General features: G+C 37.8%; 1 protein-coding gene across 10 annotated transcripts in view; it reads right to left on the bottom strand.

Annotated features, from left to right (window-relative positions):
- The window catches only part of Xrcc4 (X-ray repair cross complementing 4), a 186,769-nt gene that overhangs the window by 102,861 nt on the left and 63,279 nt on the right, over positions 1-20,629 (bottom strand). For all 10 annotated transcript variants that reach the window (XM_040729048.1, XM_040729050.1, XM_021223431.2 and 7 more), the window contains exon 4: positions 9,417-9,583. In XM_040729048.1, coding sequence (XP_040584982.1) covers positions 9,417-9,583 — 167 coding nt within the window. The remainder of the gene's footprint in view (positions 1-9,416; positions 9,584-20,629) is intronic.

Raw genomic sequence — 20,629 nt, 5'->3', positions numbered from 1 at the left:
AAGCACCATACCAAACCACTTTGAAGTTCTCTTCCTTGGAGATGTGCCTTTCTGCTGGTAGGACTCCCTTCCATTTATGTACTAATGGTCTACCAGCCAGGAAATTAGTATGAATACTTCAGCAGCACTGTGTCCCTGCTAGGAGCTGAGGACATTCCCTAAAGAGCATTAGATAGGATATGTATCCATTCAGGCACTTCACATTGACAAAATGGAGCTTGTAGAACTTATTTTGCCTCATTGGATGCAGGAGGCAGTAATAGTCTACGGCTGCTCTCAGGAATGTCTGTTTCCTTGCAGTTTCTCATATATCAAAAGATACTGCCAATATTTATAGTTCATTTCACACAGGGGTATATTATTATATCTATAATTTCAGAGGCAAACTGTTACATGAACATTCTCTTATTTTCATATAATATTTTCTAATGGAATGCCATAAGATATTTAAATATGAATAGAACATATATATTTATATATAAACTATATCAGTATATATGTAGAATGCAATGAAATTTATGCACATCACAATTTTTCTAGAACAACTGAGAAATAGCAATGACTTCAGAAACTATTAGATTTACTTCCACATTCAATTTTCAAACAAACCTCCCTGAAGTTCTTCAATGAAAGATTATGAACATATATTAACTCTGAAAACTATCTAGCTTTATGGAACTTTATGAAAACTATCACTTGTATAATATGTTGCCTTGAAAAGGTATCAAAATGATACGATTTTCATGAAAGTAGTACTAACCTGCATAACTATACCACAACTATATCATGAAAGTTCATATTACTTCTGTTACAGGGAAAAAGTTGTGCATTATGTAACTTAACCTTCCCTGCTTTTACGCCTTTATTACAATAAACTGGTCATCAAACAGGACAATACCTCCCAGAAGGAGTTGAGTTGCATAGCATATTGTTATAAATAATCACAAAACACAAATATCCTCTCAGTTACTATTTTCTCAACAGACTCAAAGAATATTATGCTTTTACTCAGTATTTAGAAATTAAGACATGCATAGCTTGTGTCCTACATTATCTTTAAAAACCCATCTTCTACAGCATTATCCTTTGCTATGTCTTACATATTACAAGCTCCATGGCAAACTTCCGTCTGAAAAACTGGCCAAAAATTATTAGGTGAGGCCACTGACCAAAGAGAGACATGGGACTTGTTGCTAACCTGAGGACAATAAAAGAAACCCTCAGACCATTGCAGCAGAGGACAACTAGTCCAAGGATCTTTCCTAAGGCCAGGCTCAAACAAGATGACACTATAAGTAGCATCAAGAAAGAAGGGCCTAATGACATTTGTCCTATCAATAATGACCATGACATAGAACAATAATGTTTAGCTTAAACATTATACTCAGTAATTAGAGCCTTGGGAAGTTATAAGAATACAGTACTTTTAAAAAAGTGGCGAATAATAACTGTGGGCCTCTTTCCAGCCTGCATTCTGGTGCCCTGCTTGGAGTGTCCTGATGCTTTAAACCTGAGCATGGGGAATCCATCCCAGCAAACCAATCCATCCAGAATCTGCTGAATTAGCAGAACTAGTCCCCCATCCACCCAAAAGGAGAAAGTGAGCATGGGCCTGTTTCCAGTCCACCATTCAGTGCCATGCTAAGAGCCTTCTGAGGCCTGGGGACTGTATCCTGGGGAAATAGTCCCAGTGGAGCAGCCCATCATAAGTCTGCCAGTGGTGCTGTGCTACTCCCACCTCCACCCATGGGAACAAGAGAGCCATCAGAGTATTGGTCCTGTTTGTATGCACTGGGAGAGAACCTTATTCTCCTAACTACCAGGAGAAGGAGAGATCACACTGGTACCCACTGGAAGAAGGGATGACAAGACGACAGTATAAGAACACAGTAAACAAATGAAGGATCAATATGATGCCACCAGAGTCTAGGGACTCCACACTAGCAAGACCTGAACATCGCAACATATATGAAGCAGAAGAACATTACATCCAAAAACAAAAGAATATACCTTCTTCTCAGCACCTCATGGAACCTTCTCTAAAATCAACCGCAACTTTGTAATTTAGCAAACATTAATAGGTACAAAAAAAATTGAAACCCCCTCTGTATCTTATCAGACCACCATACTTTAAAGTTAGAATTCAACAACAACACAAATTGCAATAAACCCTACAAACTCATGGAAATTGAACAATGTACAATTGAACCATTCCTGGGACAAGGAAGAAATAAAAGAAGAAATTAAAGACTTCCTAGAATTCAATGAGAATGAAGACACAACATACCCAAACTTAGGGGACACTTTGAAAGCAGTGCTAGTGAATTAGCTGCACAATTGAAAGCTCTATAACAAAAAGAAGCAAACTCACCCAGGAGGAGTAGATGCCAGGAAATAATCAAATTTAGAGTTGAAATCAATAAAGTAGAAACTAGGAAAACAATACAAAGAACCAATGTAACAAACAGTTGGTTCTTCCTGAAAATCAACAAGATAGACAAACCTTCATCCAAACTAACCAAAAGGCAGAGACAGAACATGGAAAATGACATGTTTTAGTGTTTTCCAGATACTTTTTTTTTTTCATTTTTTATTTTAATTTTAAATAGCTTGTTTTACATGTCAATCCCAGTTCCCTCTCCCTCCCCTCTTCCCGCACTCCCCTTCCCCCCCTCCCTCCCACCCTATTGCCAAATCCTTCCACATAGGGGATATCTAGAGTCTGTCATTTTACTCTTGGTAGGGTCAAGGCACTCCCCTAAGAGTCCAGGCTGAGAGAGCATCTCTCTTTGTGCTATAGGCACATGAAGACAGTTTGTATACCAGGGATAGACACTGATCCACAGCTCAGGGCCCCATAGGTTGCCCAGGCCTTCTCGCTGACACTCACATTTGGGGGGTCCAGATCAGTCCCATGCTGGCCTCCCCACTGTTGGTCTGGGGTTCAAGGGCACTCCCCCTGTTCAGATCAGCTGTCTCTGCTGGTTTTGCCAGCCCATTCTTTGCCAATTTGCTCATCACTCCTCTCTGTCACTGGGTTCCTTGGGTTCAGTTCAGTGTTTAACTGTGGGTGTTTGCCTCTGCTTCCATCAGTCACAGGATGAAGGCTCCCGGATGGTTATAGACATCAAGTTCATTATCAGGAATGGGCATTCGAGGTGGTCCCTCCACTATTGCTTAGCTTGCCAATTGATGTTATACCTTTAGATCACTCGAGGTCACTCTGGTGCCTGATCTGTCTTCGATCCTATGATTCCCATTTCCCCTATTCTACCCCCACCCCCTCAACTTCCTGTTCCCCCATGACCAACTCCCTTCCTCTTTACCCCCTCTATTCTTCCCAGGTCCCACTCCCCCCCTCCCAGATACTTTTAAATTTCCCAAATGTTGTCAAAACAAAGAGAACATCATGTTAGAAGATCATCACTGAGAATGTCCCATTGCAAACCAGGTTTAAATCACTTCAAAGGGCTGTTTTCTGACTCCCTTGGAAAATGTAAGCATGTCTGGAAACAAGCTCAAGTAATAATAGCCATCTCTCTAATCTCTTGTTTCTGCTTTTCTCTAGCATGATTTCATTTTCTCGTGGGCTCTTTCCTAGGTTTCTTCCAGCTCAAGGCTGATTCTTGCCTCTGCAAATCTTATCCCAATCCCCAGCTCAGCAGAGAGAACTTATCCTATATCACCATCATTTCTGAGTTGGGTATCACTAACTTAGCTCCAGTTTTCTTCCCACTTCTTGGTCAATCACTATGACCTATGGGATGGAATATGCATATGGAACTACGTGTCTACTTCAAGGAGAATGATATGTTTTATATTAGAATCTCTATAAGCAAGAGCTGTATCACAAGAACTTTGAGTCTTTAAAGAAAGAAATTAAAGAAGACACCAGAAAATGGAGAGATCTCCCAGGCTCTTGGATAGGTAGGATCAACGTAGAAAAAATGACAATCTTGCCAAAAGCAACTACAGATTCAATGCAATCCCCCATTGAAATCCCAGCACAATTCTTCACAGACCTTGAAAGAACAATTTTCAACTTTATATGGAAAGAAAAAAGACCCAGGATAGCCAAAACAATCCTGTTCAACAAGGCAACATCAGGAGGCATCACCATTCCTGACTCTTTTATAAAGCTATAGTCCTAAAAACAGCTTAGTATTGTTACAAAAATAGACAGGTAGACCAATGGAATAGAATTGAAAACCTTGATATTAATCCACACACATATGAACACTTGGTTTTTGACAAAGAAGCTAAAATTATACAATGGAAAAAAGAAAGCTTCTTCAAGAAATGGTGCTGTCATAACAGGATGCTGGCAAAGACCTTCACCAACCCCACGTCTCACAGAGGGATATTTCCCAAAATATACAAAGAACTTAAGAAGCCAGTCACCAAAACATCGATTTAAAAAGTGGGATACAGAACTAAATAGAGAATTCTCAATAGAGGAATCTAATATGGCTGAAAGAGCTCAACATCCTTAGCCATCAGGGAAATGCAAATCAAAATAACTCTGAGATACCATCTTGTTCCTGTAAGAATGGCTAAAATCAAAAGAACCAAGGACAGTTTATGCTGATGGGGATGTGGAGAAAGGGGAACATTGCTGGTGGGAGTGCAAACTCATACAGCAATTTTGGAAATCAGTATAGCAGTTCCTTGTGAAAATGGGAATCAGTCTACCACAAGATCAAGCAATTCCACTCTTAGGCATATACCCAAAAGATGCACATTCATACAAGGACATTTGTAATAGACAGAATCAGGAAGTAACCTAGATGTCCCTCAACTGAAGAATGGATACAGAAAGTGTGCTTCATTTACACAATGGAGTACTACTCAGCAGAAAAAAAAACAATAGAATCTTTAAATTGGCTGGCAATTGGGTTGAACTAGAAGAAACCACCCTGAATGAGGGAACCCAGTCACAAAAAGATAAACATGGCATGTACTCACTCATATATGGATATTAGACACAGAGTAAAGGATTAGCAGCCTAGAGTCCACACCACCAGAGAAGCTAGGAAACAAAGAGGACCCTAAGAGAGACACACATGGTACCACGTAGAAGGGGAAAGGGACAAGATATCCTGAGATAATTGGAAGCATGGAGGGGGGAGGATTTAGAAGAAAGAGAAGGGGAGAAGAGGAAGGGACAGGAGGACATGAGGGGGCTGGAAGACTGAGTCAGGAGAAGAATAGAGGAGAGCAAGATAAGAGATACCATAATAGAGAGAGCCATTATAGCTTTAAAGAGAAATCTGGCACTAGGGAAATGTCCAGAGATCTACAAGGATCACCCTCCAACTAACATTCTAAACAATAGTCGAGAGGCTATCTTAAATGCCCTTCACCCATAATGAGATTGATGGCTACCTTAAATGCCATCCTAGAGCCTTCATCCAGTAGCTAATAGAAGCAGAAACAGAGATTCACAGCTCAACACTAAGCCGAACTCCTGGAATCCAATTGCAGAGAGGGAAGAGTGATGAGCAAAGGAGTCAAAACTGGAGTGAAGAACCCCCCAGAAACAGCTGACCTGAACAAGGGGGAGCTCATGGACCCCAGACTGATAGCTGGAACCAGAATAGGAACAACCCAGACACGCTGAACGTGGGTGTCAGTTAGCAGTCCTGGGCAATCTATGGGCCCTCTGGTAGTGAATCAGTATTTATCCCTAGTATGGGAATGGACTTTGGGAGCCCCACATAGGGGGTTACTCTATCAGCCTAGACACACAGGGGAGGGTCTAGGCCCTGCTCCAAATGATGTGACCCACATGCAGTTCCCCAATGGAAGGACTCACCCTACCTGGGGAGCAGAAAGGGGATAGGTAGGATGTTGGTGGGGGAGAGGGGAGGAAGGGAAGGAGAGGGAACTAGGATGGACATTTAAAACAACTTTGTTCTAATTTAAATAAATAAAAGAAGAAAAACAGTGACAAAGAAATAAATAATAAATACAAAAAGCCCCCCAACAGTAACAAAATGAAAGTTTGCACAACACTATCCCAAATAAAATAACAAAGAGGCACATGATTGTGAGCATGTGGTGCAGAAACAGTGACTGTTCCGTTAACAGTGAGCTCTGGCCCAAATTATGCAGCTCAAGGTTTAAAACAAAAGAGAGTCTGAGCAGCACATAATGGCTGAAGAAGGCTGAGAACTAGAAAAGAGTGACACCAGAGACTGAATAAGCCCCCAAGCCAGGAAGATGATGGCCACAACTGCCTCACTGATCTCTGAAGGAAAGGTTTTCTGTAACTGTTCTTAAAACAATCTAATGGGCTGCCATGAAGACATACAGATATCCCCCGAGGTCTTTAAAAATCAGACTGAATTCATCTGTAGATAATGTGATTCTACCTTGAAGGCACAAAGACAAAGGGCAAGAGCTTTCAAGGCTTGCTAATTCAGTCATCTCAGTTCACTGAAGACTGCCTCCTTTTATGGGTTTAATAACTATAACTCATAAGAAAGCCAGAGCATTTCTAAACTGAGGTCTGACTGCAAACAAAAAACCTGCGGATCATGAGACTTATTGTTTGAACTAAAGTAAGAAATCTAGTAAATAAATACAGTTAATAACCTCAGGGTTCACATACAAATTTCTAACATTTTCCTTTTATTTAAAATATACAAAACTAACTATGTAATGAAGCTTGCTCAAAGGGGAGCACAAAGAGTAAAATTACTGAATGATAAACAGTAATAGTAAGAACAGGGTAAGGCCTGTGTATTAAAGTTCACACTTTCTATCCATCCTATAATTACTTACTCCTTTTTCAAGCCTAGTTTATTCCAATCATACCAAATCAAAATAAATACATATTTGCTTTTTATTACAACAATGATCCATATTTCAATTAAAAAATGAATCCAGAATTAAAGATATATTCTGTTACCATTTAACTTCTCTTTAAAATGTAAATTTAAAAATATTTGGTAGTATACCAGTCTCTGAAATAGAACCTAAAGAGTGTAGTGATTTACAATTATATTATTGGGTTTACTCCTACTGTTTCATTCCATTACATTTAAGACCCTTCTACCGTAGTTTCTGAAGGAATTTCTAGTGCCTGTTTAAGCCCTTCTTTCCTTTATCTACAGTACAGACAGAGTGGTGTAGGAAGAAATGATGGGATCATAAATGGATACCATCAAAATCACAGGCTACGTTGACAAGTGAAGTGAGTGGGACTCCTAACAGGATGCAATTATTGACAAGTGTCTACTTTCTATGTCCCCAGTTTCTGAACTCAGTTCATTTGCGCCCTATTTCTAAGCTCTTGAAAGCCAAGTCTTAGTCAATACTCCTGCCAGAGGGAAGCCAGCACACTCACTGAGTGCTCTGCTCACTTTCTAGGACTCTGAGCTGTCAGGAAGAGAACACTGAGGAACTGCTGCTGTGACAAAACCACAGTGTACTGAAAGAGCCTCAGAGTCATCATGTTGCCTCCTCAAAAGGAAGAAAACCAAATTTGGGAAGTAAGTAAATCTCAGGTATACAAACAGGAGACTAGAATTCTCTGAAGAGGATTCCTTTCTCTCAGGTTGTAGGATCACTCTTTTGGCAACACATAGTTAGGCCACATCAAAGACATCTGACCCAGTAATGACAATAGAAAGATGGCTGAAGCAATCATAAAAGACAAACTACAGGAAATGCCTTGTTGCTGGCAGGCAAAAGCCCAGAAAGCAAGTCAAGCACCTGAGCTCAGCAGAACAGAGAAGCTCACACGTGCTTTCACTGCCCAGGCTGCTGTCTCCAGGCACATGTTCATACCCTGCTGCCTGCATCTGAAGCAAGTGGGCTGAATGCCCATGAGCCAGGACAGCACTTTCTCAGTTAGTACTGACCTTGTAGAGCAATTGGTTCAAGTACAGAGTACCCAGGCTGCAATTCGGTGGGCATTTTATGGATCCAATTTTGAGTTTTAATATAAAAATACAGTGGCTTATCACAATCACAGTTCATCTCCTTTAATTTGATTTGTTTGATATATAAAATAGAAAAATACAATAGGACTATAGATATAATACCAAATAATGCTTTGCAGCACAGATATTTGATATAGGTTGATATTAAATGAAAAATAAAATAAACGTTTAAGATGAATTATCTGATCTTTTATATAGTTTCCTAATATATAAACTTGGATTTGACTCATTTATATATTTAGCTTATATATTTAGATATAAAAATTTTTTGAGTTAAAAGACAACAATACAAGTATTCCCTTAATATAAAGTGAGGAAGTCAAAGATAACTAGGTATCTGTTATTTACATTTACATAGACTGCCATAATTCATTTTATATAATTGTTAAGAACTTCTTTTAACTATTCTCATCCTCATATATATATATATGTGTGTGTGTGTGTGTGTGTGTGTGTATAATCATCAAACTCTTTAATATGTACTTCCTCAAGGACTTATTAATAGCTACATAGAGCCATCACAACAGTTGCCCTAAAAGTTCAAATACTTAAATGGGATGCATGTTATTATACCTTACCTTACTGAGAGAATTTCAAAAAATGTACCATATAGAACAATTTATAACAACATTTTATATATCCACTATGCAATTATTCTAAGCACTGTTTTACACACAAACATAGAAATATCAGTTTTGTCTATGTGAACATGTAAGTGTTCATGACCCAGTAAAAATACCATTTGCGTAAAAGAAAAATACAAATTATATATTGGTTGAGAATACATTATGATTTACATGAAAAAAGAAATACTTGAAAAGAAATATATCAGTCTTATTCACTATTAAAAAACAAAAAACAAGAGGCAAATCTAGGAAAATAAATGACTTTTCAATGCCTTATTCAGTAGCCACCATTACTTCATCTTTTAAAAATGATTGTAGCATGAATTTTCAGTCAGGGGAAATGTCTCTAGTGGAGCCAAAACACACATCATTTGAAGTAGTTATTATTCACTAATTCCAAACAAAAAGTCAACTGGACTTATTTATACTTCCCATCTCCTTTTGTTAATTATTAATCCTATAAATTAAGCTACAGTAATCCTTTCCTTATAAATATCCTTAGTCTTCTCAAGCGCTGAGGTCTATGTCAGGCATGTGTATGGTCAGCACACATTCAGTCAGCAGGCAACACACTCAGGCTAATTTTTTTACTAATAGTGTAATAATAGGCTGCGATACTCGATCCACGTCACTTCTAGTAAACTGAAATGGTTAATACTCCACTGTTGTACAAAACAGCCACTAATAACGTGGTTGGATAAAATTGGCTAAAAGAATAATTAGGGAGGGATTTTATAAAAGGCCTGCTCTCCATATGTTGTAAATTTATATATCATTAGCTTACGTCTACAGGAATGAAAGGCCTCAGTGTTTGCCTGATGTAAGCACACTGTGTACATACCGGCCTTGAACATCGTTCCAATCTCTCAGGAGCCTTTCGTTTTCTTTCTGCAGGTGCTCATTTTTGGCTTGGTTTTCTGCAATGGTGTCCAGGCAGTAACAAATGAGTTCTCTAATGACTTCAGTTGAGTTTGGAACTTTGTCTAGGTTGAAGGAACCAAGCCTAAACTAAATAGAAAGAAAGAAAAGGAAAACATGTTCAATGTCAGAATAGTGTTCAGATTGAACAATTGAACAGGCCAGTTTTCAACATACTTTCTTCTGGGGGAAAGCATATGAGGTTGAAACTGCAATTACCACATACAATACTGTGAACTTAAAACTGGTTCACCTCCTAGTTTCCTATTGAATTTGTTATATGAATCAACAAATAACCTAAAAAAATAATGTTCCCCAATTCCTATCAGAAAAGAAAGCAATTACCTGCTCTTAGGTATGATACACCATCCTCTTACAAAAGCCTAAGTTTATGTTACTCTGCTCAGAGTAAGGGGACATGTTATATGCTAAGATTTTTAACTCATGTACTACCAAAATAAGTGGATATTTTTGTATTACAACTATTGGAATAATTTATACATAAGGCACTACCAAAGAAATACCTAGCATTGGTAATAGTTAAAAGTTAAATAGTTAAATACCCAACTGGTTACAGTAAAAAGAAAACTAGAACTTTGAGAATCTGATAATCTCAGAAAACTACAAAGGAATTACATTTTTATGTAAAGACTATGATTTGTTAACAATACTACTTCTAAATGACTACTTGAATACTTTTGTAAAAGGTGAGAATCATTAAATAACTTTAGGAGGGAATTTCAGAATGAAGTATTACAATGAATCTGTTAGTTATGAAACTCAAATTAACACATAGATTAGTTATCTATTTATTTATATAAACATAATTTCATATCATCTATATCAAAAAAGTCACTTCTTTGGGGTTTATTTTCAATTTTTTGCTCCTAGGTATCTACTTTTTAGTATTTTATGTATTTAATAAAAATATTTCCAGAATATATCATTTTCATGTTGAGACAAAGACATATCATAAAATTTATAAAACAAACAAAACTAATCCAACTAGTAGTCATTAATACAGAAATCCAAAGCCTATAGCCTATAACTCCACTAAGTTCCTTTAATGTGATATCACTTGGATAGAGAACAACAAAACATGAACTCTTCTAGACAGATGTTTCCTAATTTAAGTGTTCATATAGAACATATGGTTAGAAGACGGTTTCGCATCATGAAAATGATGAGAAAAAGTTTAAAATATGAATCTTCGATGTAAAGAAACACATTTATTTAATAAATAAAAGGCCATCAGTACTGTGATGGCTGCTTTTAACTGTCAAGGTGACACAATCCAGGAGCCCTTGGGAAGAGTGTCTCAATGGCTGTCTAGATCGGGTTGGCATGGAGAGAAGTCTACAGTGATAACCATGAATAAGTTAACTGAGGTGAGAGAAGGCACCACTGTTGTGGTGCCTGAGCAGGGAACCTCGGAGAGGAAAAGGATGGATGAAGAGAGCACAGCACACGTGTGCACTCTGCTTTCTACCAGTGCCTGTGGACAGAGTTCAGGCAGCTCTCGGGCGACTCTTTCTATGGTGGTTTCCACTACATATACTGTAACCTGCACCTGGGAACTGAAATAAACCCTCTCTCCTATAGTGACTTCTTCAGGGCATTTTTTCACAGCAACAGAAAATGAAACTAAAAGAAATATTTAAAGACTTTGAGATTACAAACACATTTTAGAGGGATAAGTATTACATTACTAACCACAAAATATGGATATATATATTACTATTTTAAGCCTAACCTGATCATAATATTCACATAATCCATTGTTTTATGGCATCTTACAGTGGTTCTTTAAAAACCTAAAATTCATTCAGATAAAAGAATTTCCTTTACTTCAGTGAGTATACCCATTTGAAAGGAACTCTTTTGCTTGGGTTAAATTAAACAATTTAAGAAATATTTAACAAAAACACTTTCAGAAAGAGCAGAAATTCAGGTGCTCTAAAGTCTTTAAGACTGTTGTATCTGATTTAATTATTTATCTTAAACTTTTTATCAAATGGTCAAAAGCATTTGAAAATAGTCATGTAATAAAAGGGGATTCCATGTAATATGTATACAAGTTTAAAAGAGAAAATTTTAATGACATGAAAAGTATATTCACTGGAAGGAAATTGGACCATGGACCTTTTGAAGGTTCTTCAAGTGTAAACACATTGAAGGGTAAAGGTCATCTTACAATATTACCTTGTGAGATTATGTAAATCATGAGGAAAACTAAGTTTACTTCAATTTTAAACAGCAGATGACACTGTCAACAGAACACACATCCACAAAGGTGCCTGGCATCCTCTTTGTATTACTGCTGTCGGTGTGGTAAAAAAGGTGTATTTTTACAGGAAGAAGGTTTTCATCATATGAGACTTTCAAAATGTCAAGTGTGCTGAGAATATGCCCACACTTTGACTTGAATTTAAAAAAGTCCAGTGTTACATATCATATCTTAGGAGAAAAGGAAGGGGGAAAAAACTAATTCTAAATCAATGTTTGTCAAAATATCACTCAAATATTAAGAAATACTTTTAAATGATATGATATATGAATACTATATGTATATATATTCAGCCCGCATTCCTAACTTCTCCAAGATCTACCACTAACACCAATCTCATGCTCTCTTTTTCAAATAAAAAAATCTTAACTTTGTCTTTCATTAGTTATAATGTTGAAATGAAACTAAAGGCATCGTTTTTCCTTCAGAGTAAGAAATTTCTGGCTATGGGTTGCCTTCACTAGTTTCTGGTGCTTTGAAAGGAATGAACATCAGTTAGTCCCAACAATAAAACGTAATAAAAGATGAGAATTTGGGCAAGAAATCTAAAGACTGGATTTCTTTGGAGTATCCATTTTATTATTGTTTGACTTCTCAGTTTGAAGGCCTGTTATCCCTGTGCACAGTGCTTGAGCCAGGCAAGAGGAACTCTTCTGCAGCTAAAAGTACAGGGACAAGATTTCCTAAGGTCCTCTTCCTTTTCAGCCTGAAAGGAAAACATTTCCAGGGTCTAGCTTTACATGAAGCTCATCCTCACAGTGCCCCCTGAACACAGGAAAACTGCAGGGACTTAACACCATTGAAGGAAGTCCGCACAAAGCCTATGCTGTATTGTTGCACTAATCTAAAAATCTGGCACTAGTGAGATCTTCACAGATCTACAAGAATGACACCAACTGGCACTAAGCCTACCTTAAATGTCCTTCCATGATAATGAGAATGATGACTACCTTATATGCCATCCTAGAACTCTCATCCAGTAGAGATAGAGGCAGACGCAGACACCCACAGCTGGGAACGGAATTGAACTCCTGGAACCCAGTTGCAAAGAAGAGTGATGACCAAAGGAATCAAGATGAGGCTGGCAAACCCACAGAGGCAGCTGACCTAAACAAGGGGGAACACACGGACCCCAAACTGACAACTGAGGGGCTAGCATGGGACTGATCCAGACATCCCTCCTACTGAACCTGGGTGACAGAGAGGAGGCCTTGGCAATCTGTGGGACCTTGGAGAGTAGAGCAATTATTTATTCCTGGTATACAGAAGGACTCTGGGAACCATACCATGTGGAAGAATGCTCTCTCAGCCTGGACATATGGGGAAGGACATAGGCCCTTCCCAGGATTATGTGACAGACTCTGAAAATCCCTCATGGAAGCCCTTGCCTTCCCTGGGGAGCAGAGGAAGGATGAAGTGGGGGTGACGGGTTGCGAGGTGGGGGAGGAGGGGACAGAGAGGGAACTGAGAGTGGCATGCGTAAAAAGTTAAATAAAAAATATGGAAAAACAAAAATAGGGGGAAAAATCTTGTTACAAGAAAATCAACCACATGACTAAAATAAATTAACCAAATTGATGCCACATGAATCTGCTGAACTCCCTACTCACTAGGTTCCATGCCTGCAACACGTACTGCTTTTTCATGCCATCATGGGTAGTTTAAAGTGCTAAGGATATGGTTTACTGTGAAACTCATTGATTTCAAAGTCATTCTATAATGAAGAGTAATTTGCTAAGTAAATCACAAACTCAGTGTCCACGGTGCCAGAACTTCTGTGAGATACCAAGCAGCATATACTAAGATGACTAATACAAAGGTGTGTTTGCATACATGTGTCCTTCTGCATACTTAAAATAACCCCATTGTTATAGTACTTAACAGGATATATGGCAAGTGTAAAATTCTCTACTTTAGGAAGCCAACATTGACAATTATTTTTGATGGGATCCTGAGTAATAATCAGCTGCAGTCTCTGTGTTCTAAGCATGGTAAAGGTGTGTAAGACTGCAGATTCATGAACACTGTCAAAGGATTGCTCATTGTTTTTTTAAATAAATTACAAAGGAACATTAACCTAATAACAGAGCACACACACACAGACACGCACACACACTCACACACACACACACATACACACACACACACACACACACACACACACACCACCTGTACACACCCTCTTTAGTCAGTATTTGATATGCCTTTTGAACATGGTTAATTACTTTACACAGTAACATTCCAGAATGACAATACCAGAGAATAATCTCCTAGGAATAGAAGGAGATAGAATCACCATTTCTGGTGTGTATATTGTATGGCTCATAGAAAACTGAGACAGCAAACACTGGGCAAAAGTTACATAATGGTTTAATACCAAACTATTAGATACCTTGAGACTAACTCGACAGCGCAGAGTGTAAAATGCAATGACCACTTTTCTCTGGAATTAACTGGTTTACTCTATTAAAAAACAATTTATCAGGCTATTCATATCATTCTCTAGAAAAATTTAAATAGCAAAATGCACACACACACACACCTTGACAATAAAAAATATAAATTTGGATTCTCCCTATTTGAAATTATAGGATACTTTCACTGGCCCTGACATCCTCAAGAGGATTAAACTATTTTAACTTGATGAAAACACATTAATTATTAGAAGCTATTACACAGATAATGCAAAACTTTTAGAGACAAAATATTTACATTATAATTATTACAAATCCATTATGTTATCATAAACTACGAAACTCAAAGATGAGATCCTTAAAAAAATCATAAAACACTAAGTTTCCCTAAGTCTTTAAACAAAATAGGTTTGATTTTATAAAGCCATTTGTATGCTGAATTTTTTAATGTATTGCTGAGAAAGAACAAAGATTTACAGTTTCCAAACTACATATTCTAAGAGTTCCACATGCTTTCCATTAAAATACAACACTGCTAAGAAAGAGCAATGTTCATTACACTTTGATCTAAGGTCTCCAGGAAACAAAGTTCTCCTACTTCCTGCCCTTTTGGAATTTTTCCAGGCATCACTGACCAATGATGCCACTATATCATAAACGTAAGAAGTCATTAATCACTGGTTAGACCAGATTCTCAAGGCAGTCTAAAAACTAGTATGGTTCTACTTCACCTAACAAATGACCAGCCTGGAAGACACAGGAAATTCAACAAACACCTTCTTGTTGACAAGACTGAAAAAAAGAATGGGGAGAATAACGAAGAGTGACTATGTATTTAACTGACATTTCTTGCCAAAATTATCTTGTTAGAGGTTAGCACTTAGGTGCTCCAGTGTAGGCAATAATAAACTGCACTTAACTGGCTCTCCTGTGGTAATTAGAAAGTTTAGGACTAAGAAAAAACAAAATAAATAAATAAATAAAACCCAACACCCAAACCCCTGTTTCCAGTGCTGGGCAAAGGAATAAAAATAGAAAACTGAAAGTCATTCAAACAGGGTGACATCCATGTTTACACGGCTTTTCACCACATGGCCTAGTAGAGTCCACAAAGAGAATGCTAGACCACAAGATGAAATATCACTTCCTGACTGCAAGAGCCAAAGAATGAAGTGTACACACACAGAAACAGTCATTGCCACAGAAACAGATACACACAAGTACACAAATAATAGAGAGAGACGCAAATGAGGGACAAATCTACTGACAGGGAAGGCTGGGAGGAGGTAATAAGTCTTAAATCACTATGTCTTCATGGAACATCACAAAGGAAACTTGAGGGTTCCTACAGAGGGTTTTAAATTCACATAATGCAGTCAGCCAAAGTGAAACAAAACAGCAGACATGCAACTTTAAAAGTAGTTATAAAAATATGAATGAGCTGGTTAGTTCAAATTTTGATTTTTAAAGAGTACTTTAGAGACAAAGTGAATGAATTGGAAGGATATTCATATGAATTTAATCACTAAATTTCAGAACACATGGAACAAAAGGACTCTAAAAACTCACAAAGAAATGAAACAGGTTACACACAAAGGATCAGGATTATATTGACTCCTCACTTCTGCTGCAAGGATGGAAAACAAAAGGCAGTGAATTAATTTTTCCAAAATGAACAAGACGTATTCTGACAAGAAGCTATCTGAGAATATTGTGAATCGTGACAAGGCAAGACACTGTCTTAGCCTACTCAGGCTACAGTAACAAGATGTCTCATACTAGCTAATTTATAACCAACAGAAATGTATGCTCATGATTTGAAGAAGTCTAAGAAGCAGCACAAGGATCAAGTCAAGGGATTTTTCACATAGAAGACACCTTTGCACTGTACCCTCAAATGGTGACAAGGAAGTTAACTAAGGTCCCTCATGCTCCTTTTCTAAGCGTATTAATCCCATTGATGAGACATAATAATTTAGGCATCACTTAGTACTGTCATATTAGTGACCAAACATTAACATGAAAAATTTGACAAAAAATTTATATCGCAGCAATATAAAGTCAAACAACATGGAATGCAGTACAAAAGAAATGAAACGAATCTTCAAAATAATGGCTAGTTTGTATGTATCCACTGACATCTTTTATCCATCAATTTCGGATACTTATACTGTTTTATGACAGTAGCTTTTAGTGGTAGTTTAACAATTTAGGACTAGGATTATATTATATGTGTGTGTCAGACTGCTTGATTTTTTGCATATTCCTTTAAAAACATAAAAGTAAAATGAATGAAGAGCTGAATACTGTGCTATTTCTTGTAGAAGTGAACATGAGATCATTTTCACTGAGGGGAAGTAATAAAACGACAGTCGGCTCTTGTTCCGTGTTAGGAGAATGAAGTTGTATCTGCCATTTCCTATGAAATCCAATGCACATAGGAGGATATTGTGTGTTGAGTCACTGTGGACTGTGTGGTTATTGCTTAGTTCATTATCAATCTTCTGCAGTCACTTCACTAGTGTGGAACTGGTTGGTACAATCTATATTTCCCTGAAACCAATGTCACTTGGCTTCAGTTCTGGCAATTGAACAAATTCCATCCATACTCTTCTCAACAACTCTTTCCAATTTTAATCGGTCTAGATGACAAACTTCAGAGTTCTCAAAATGAGTAAATGAGCTGCTGGGGAAACGGGACTCTGTGCCATCACTATCTATCATCAGTGTCTCTGGGGACAAATCGTGTTGTGCTGAATAGCCTGTTTTGCTTCAGAAATCCCAAGTCATCTTCTCCACCCTCCTCATCCATTTTGTACATCAGTAAAAAGACCCTGCCTCCTAGTTTCCAGAGCGTGCAATAATCGCCTGAAATTTGTGACACCCATACTCCTATCTGCATTCTGTTAATTAAAGGCAGTCATTATGATTTCCCTTTCCAACATCACTTTTTTAGATAATTCATCACAGCTGTCTAAGTTCTCTATTTACATCTCATAAATCCCCCTTACCAGAGCTCAGTGGGTCGTTGTAGATCAGCCTGATTCTTACAGAGCCATTAATGATGATGTGAGCCTCTCATGTTCTCTATGAATATTGTTCCCTGGAACATAGTCAATCCAGGGTTGTGGTGATTCCTATAGGGTAGGAAGGACAGAAGACTTTTTTCCCCTACTATTTTTTCCTTTTAACATGAGAACGTTAGACAGACAAAAGTCTGAGTATAAACAGGCAATATGTTGAATATATGCTTCAAAAAGGAATAGAGTAAACATGGAACCAATATAAATTCAATCCCTGTTAACCACATAGGGTTTTCTGCTAACCTGTACCTCCTGTATGTCCCAGCATACTCCACCCCTAATATTTTCAAGGTAAAGTTTCTACTGCCTTCATATTATTGCTATATATTTCAGAAAAGAGGGGTTCTTACTGCATTAGAAAAATAACCCTTCCAACTGAGTTCTAGCTCTTCAACAACTCAGTTAATTCCACAGAACATCTCTTATGTAATCACTCAATACACACTCTGAGGATGTGTATGCTAGACACTTAAAAGAGGAATTTTGGGCAATTTGAAACAGAAACATGATTTCCATGATCATAAAACTTCATGTAGAAGGATCAGTGGGTGATTAAACCAGCAATGATACAGAAGCACACTGACTCCCATGAGAAGGAAGACGGAGTAAATACTGTGTAGCACTCAGGAGGCTGGCTTACCCTTTTGGAAGAAACTGGCATCAAGCAGAACTTGAAGGTTATGTAAAAGCTAGTTACAGGAGGGAGTAAAGAGCATAGGAACACACTGTGCAGAAAGAACAGATACAAAGACCCAGGGTGACCAAATGTGAAATAAAGACTGACAGTGTAAAAAGAAAGTGAAACATCTGAAGGAGCAAATGAAGACCAGGACATGAAAGCCCAGTCCAAAGCTTGGAAGGCACCCATCTTTCTCTAGCATTTGCAAACTCATAAACTTTACTTCATTTTTGTTTTGTTTTCCTTATTCGCATTTAAATTTGTATAATTTTAACTTTAATTTTCAAAAATCCCTTAAATGCTACACCTGCTCCTTTCTTTTCTCATCCCCTTCACGTTCTTCACTGAAAATATTCTCAGCAAAGTACATCAGGAACCTTACGACTTAAAGTCAGAGGACATGCCACAGGTTTCATTCCATTTGCATTGTCTTGCTTTCAGTGATACCTCAGTGGCCTGCTTTTGATCCTATACTACTTCTTTGCAGTCCTTTGCAAAGTGCTATTTTGGGACCAGTTCTTTAATGGCTGCTTGTATTCTTGCTCTCAACCACTCTTCTTTTTTCCTTCTTCTCTCTTTGAGAGATCTTAAGCACACTCAAGGTTTTTCCTACTGGCAGCATGCTAAAACTGCCAATTCTGTTTCATTAAATTAGAATCCTTAGCTTTAGACCTGCATACTAAGCTTTCTATTGAGTGGCTTCAGTTATGACACAAACACCTACAAACTGGTATCTAAAATCAAATTGTCCATTACCTTGCAAACCTGCTTCACCCTAGTATCCAAATTCTCTTTCCAACTAGGAACCAAAATTAGACTACAGTCTAATCCTTGCTTCTGTTCCCTTTCCCCTTATTTCCAATTACAAAGTTTTGTCACTTCTACATCCTTAATACTTCAAATCTGTCTGTTTCACTCTAACTCAATGGCCTCTCCTAGGACTAGTTGTAGTGTGTGTAACCTGGATGACTGTGACAGTCTTCTAACTACCCTTCTTGCCACTGGCACTCCTTTTTTGCCATCTCCCCTTTTACCAGGCGGTCTCTAAAACTTCTAATCTGATTGTTAATCCTAGCTTAAGAGTCTAATGTCCTCTCCTACCTAAAAGTTGGGGCTGTCAAGACTGTAGTTTATCTTTCATGTTTGGTCTCTCACAACACCCCACCTCCCAAAGCCCACAATCCTCTTTTCTAAAATATCTGTAGTCCTCATCACCACCATGTAATGGTAATTTTTCACACTTATCTGTATAGGATAGATCTACCTATTGTACACTTAGTCATAAATAATTATCTGATTCTTCTAAAATTATTTTTATTCTGGGATTTTGATGACTTTCAGTATTAAGAAAAGCTATCTGTAGGGACTAGAGCTGTATAAAACATGGTTCGTTATGTTGTTGAAGCCCTTCATGTAGTGAAACATAACCAATATCTTTTATGAATCAAAAATCAATGACTAAGGTTTGTAATAAAAATACTGATAATTTACTGTTTTGCTATTTAATAGACTTGAAAGCAATGTATAAATTATCCTGCCTCATAGTAGCAAATATATAAAATTAAGGCTCATGCTTTTTTTAAAGGCATTCTCAGGCAGAAATGATTCTCTACTTTATGTCTGTGCCCCACTTGTTTTGCAGGCAGCTTTTGTGTGTCCCTGTGTTTTTCGTGCTTTCTGTGCATTTGCTAAAACCTCCTTAATCTGTAATCTTTTTTTTTTTTTTTTTTGGTTTTATGAGACAGGGTTTCTCTGAATTGTTTTGGAGGCTGTCGGTACAGCCTGGCCTCGAACTCACAGAGATCCGCCTGCCTCTGCCTCCCGAGTGCTGGGATTAAAGGTCTGTGCCACCACCGCCCGGCCCAATCCGTAATCTTGGAAACAGCATTGGAAACAAGGCTGGAATAGCTCACTGGAGTACAACTGTTATTATTATAAGCTTATCGTACTGCTATACTACATTAAAATTAACAATATTAAACAAATCCGAGTTTAGATGAGATTTGCTTAGAACTAGATAAACTGCCATTTTATTAAGCTTGATATCAAGGATCACTTTGAATTTATATGTGTCTATTGTCTCTTGAAAATCATTATAAAGATACTTATCTTTACAAAGTAGACCAGGTAAGGAAGGCACCATACAAAACTGAAACATTCAATAACAGTGGGCTCCACACAACTCAGTCTCCCACATGGGTAAACTTCATAGAAACCTTTCATAGACAGCCTCCATGCTGCACTCTGTATCAATCACCTTGATTTCTTATTCCGATTCTTACATGAAGTAATTTATTAGCAGAAAACAATCTAAGATTATAATAATAATCCTGTTCACAGACAGCAACCATGACAACCCTCTTCTTCTTTGTGCTGTCAGAAAAGATGGGGATAACATGCTCAGTCACCTGCTCTTCATTCCTGACCCAGCAAGAGGTCTGATGGCCAACTGTTCCAGGTGCAGGGACTCTGGTCCTGTTTGCTCCTGTGTCCCAGAGTTTGAGATGCAGAGTACTGATTACCTAGCATTTTACACATCTGGGCAACAACCTAAGCAGCTAACATTGCTATGTATGGTGAAGACTCATCTTGGTCAGCCTTTATCTTCATTCCACCAGTTACTCCCTGTCAGAAAGATCAATGGCATGGAAAGGAACTACCAAAGAATGCAAA

The sequence above is a fragment of the Mesocricetus auratus genome, unplaced genomic scaffold, assembly GCF_017639785.1.
Source record: "Mesocricetus auratus isolate SY011 unplaced genomic scaffold, BCM_Maur_2.0 Super-Scaffold_100020, whole genome shotgun sequence".
Taxonomy (NCBI): Eukaryota; Metazoa; Chordata; class Mammalia; order Rodentia; family Cricetidae; genus Mesocricetus; species Mesocricetus auratus.
Note: the sequence above shows the minus strand (reverse complement) of the source record. Positions and strands in the feature narration are given on the sequence as shown.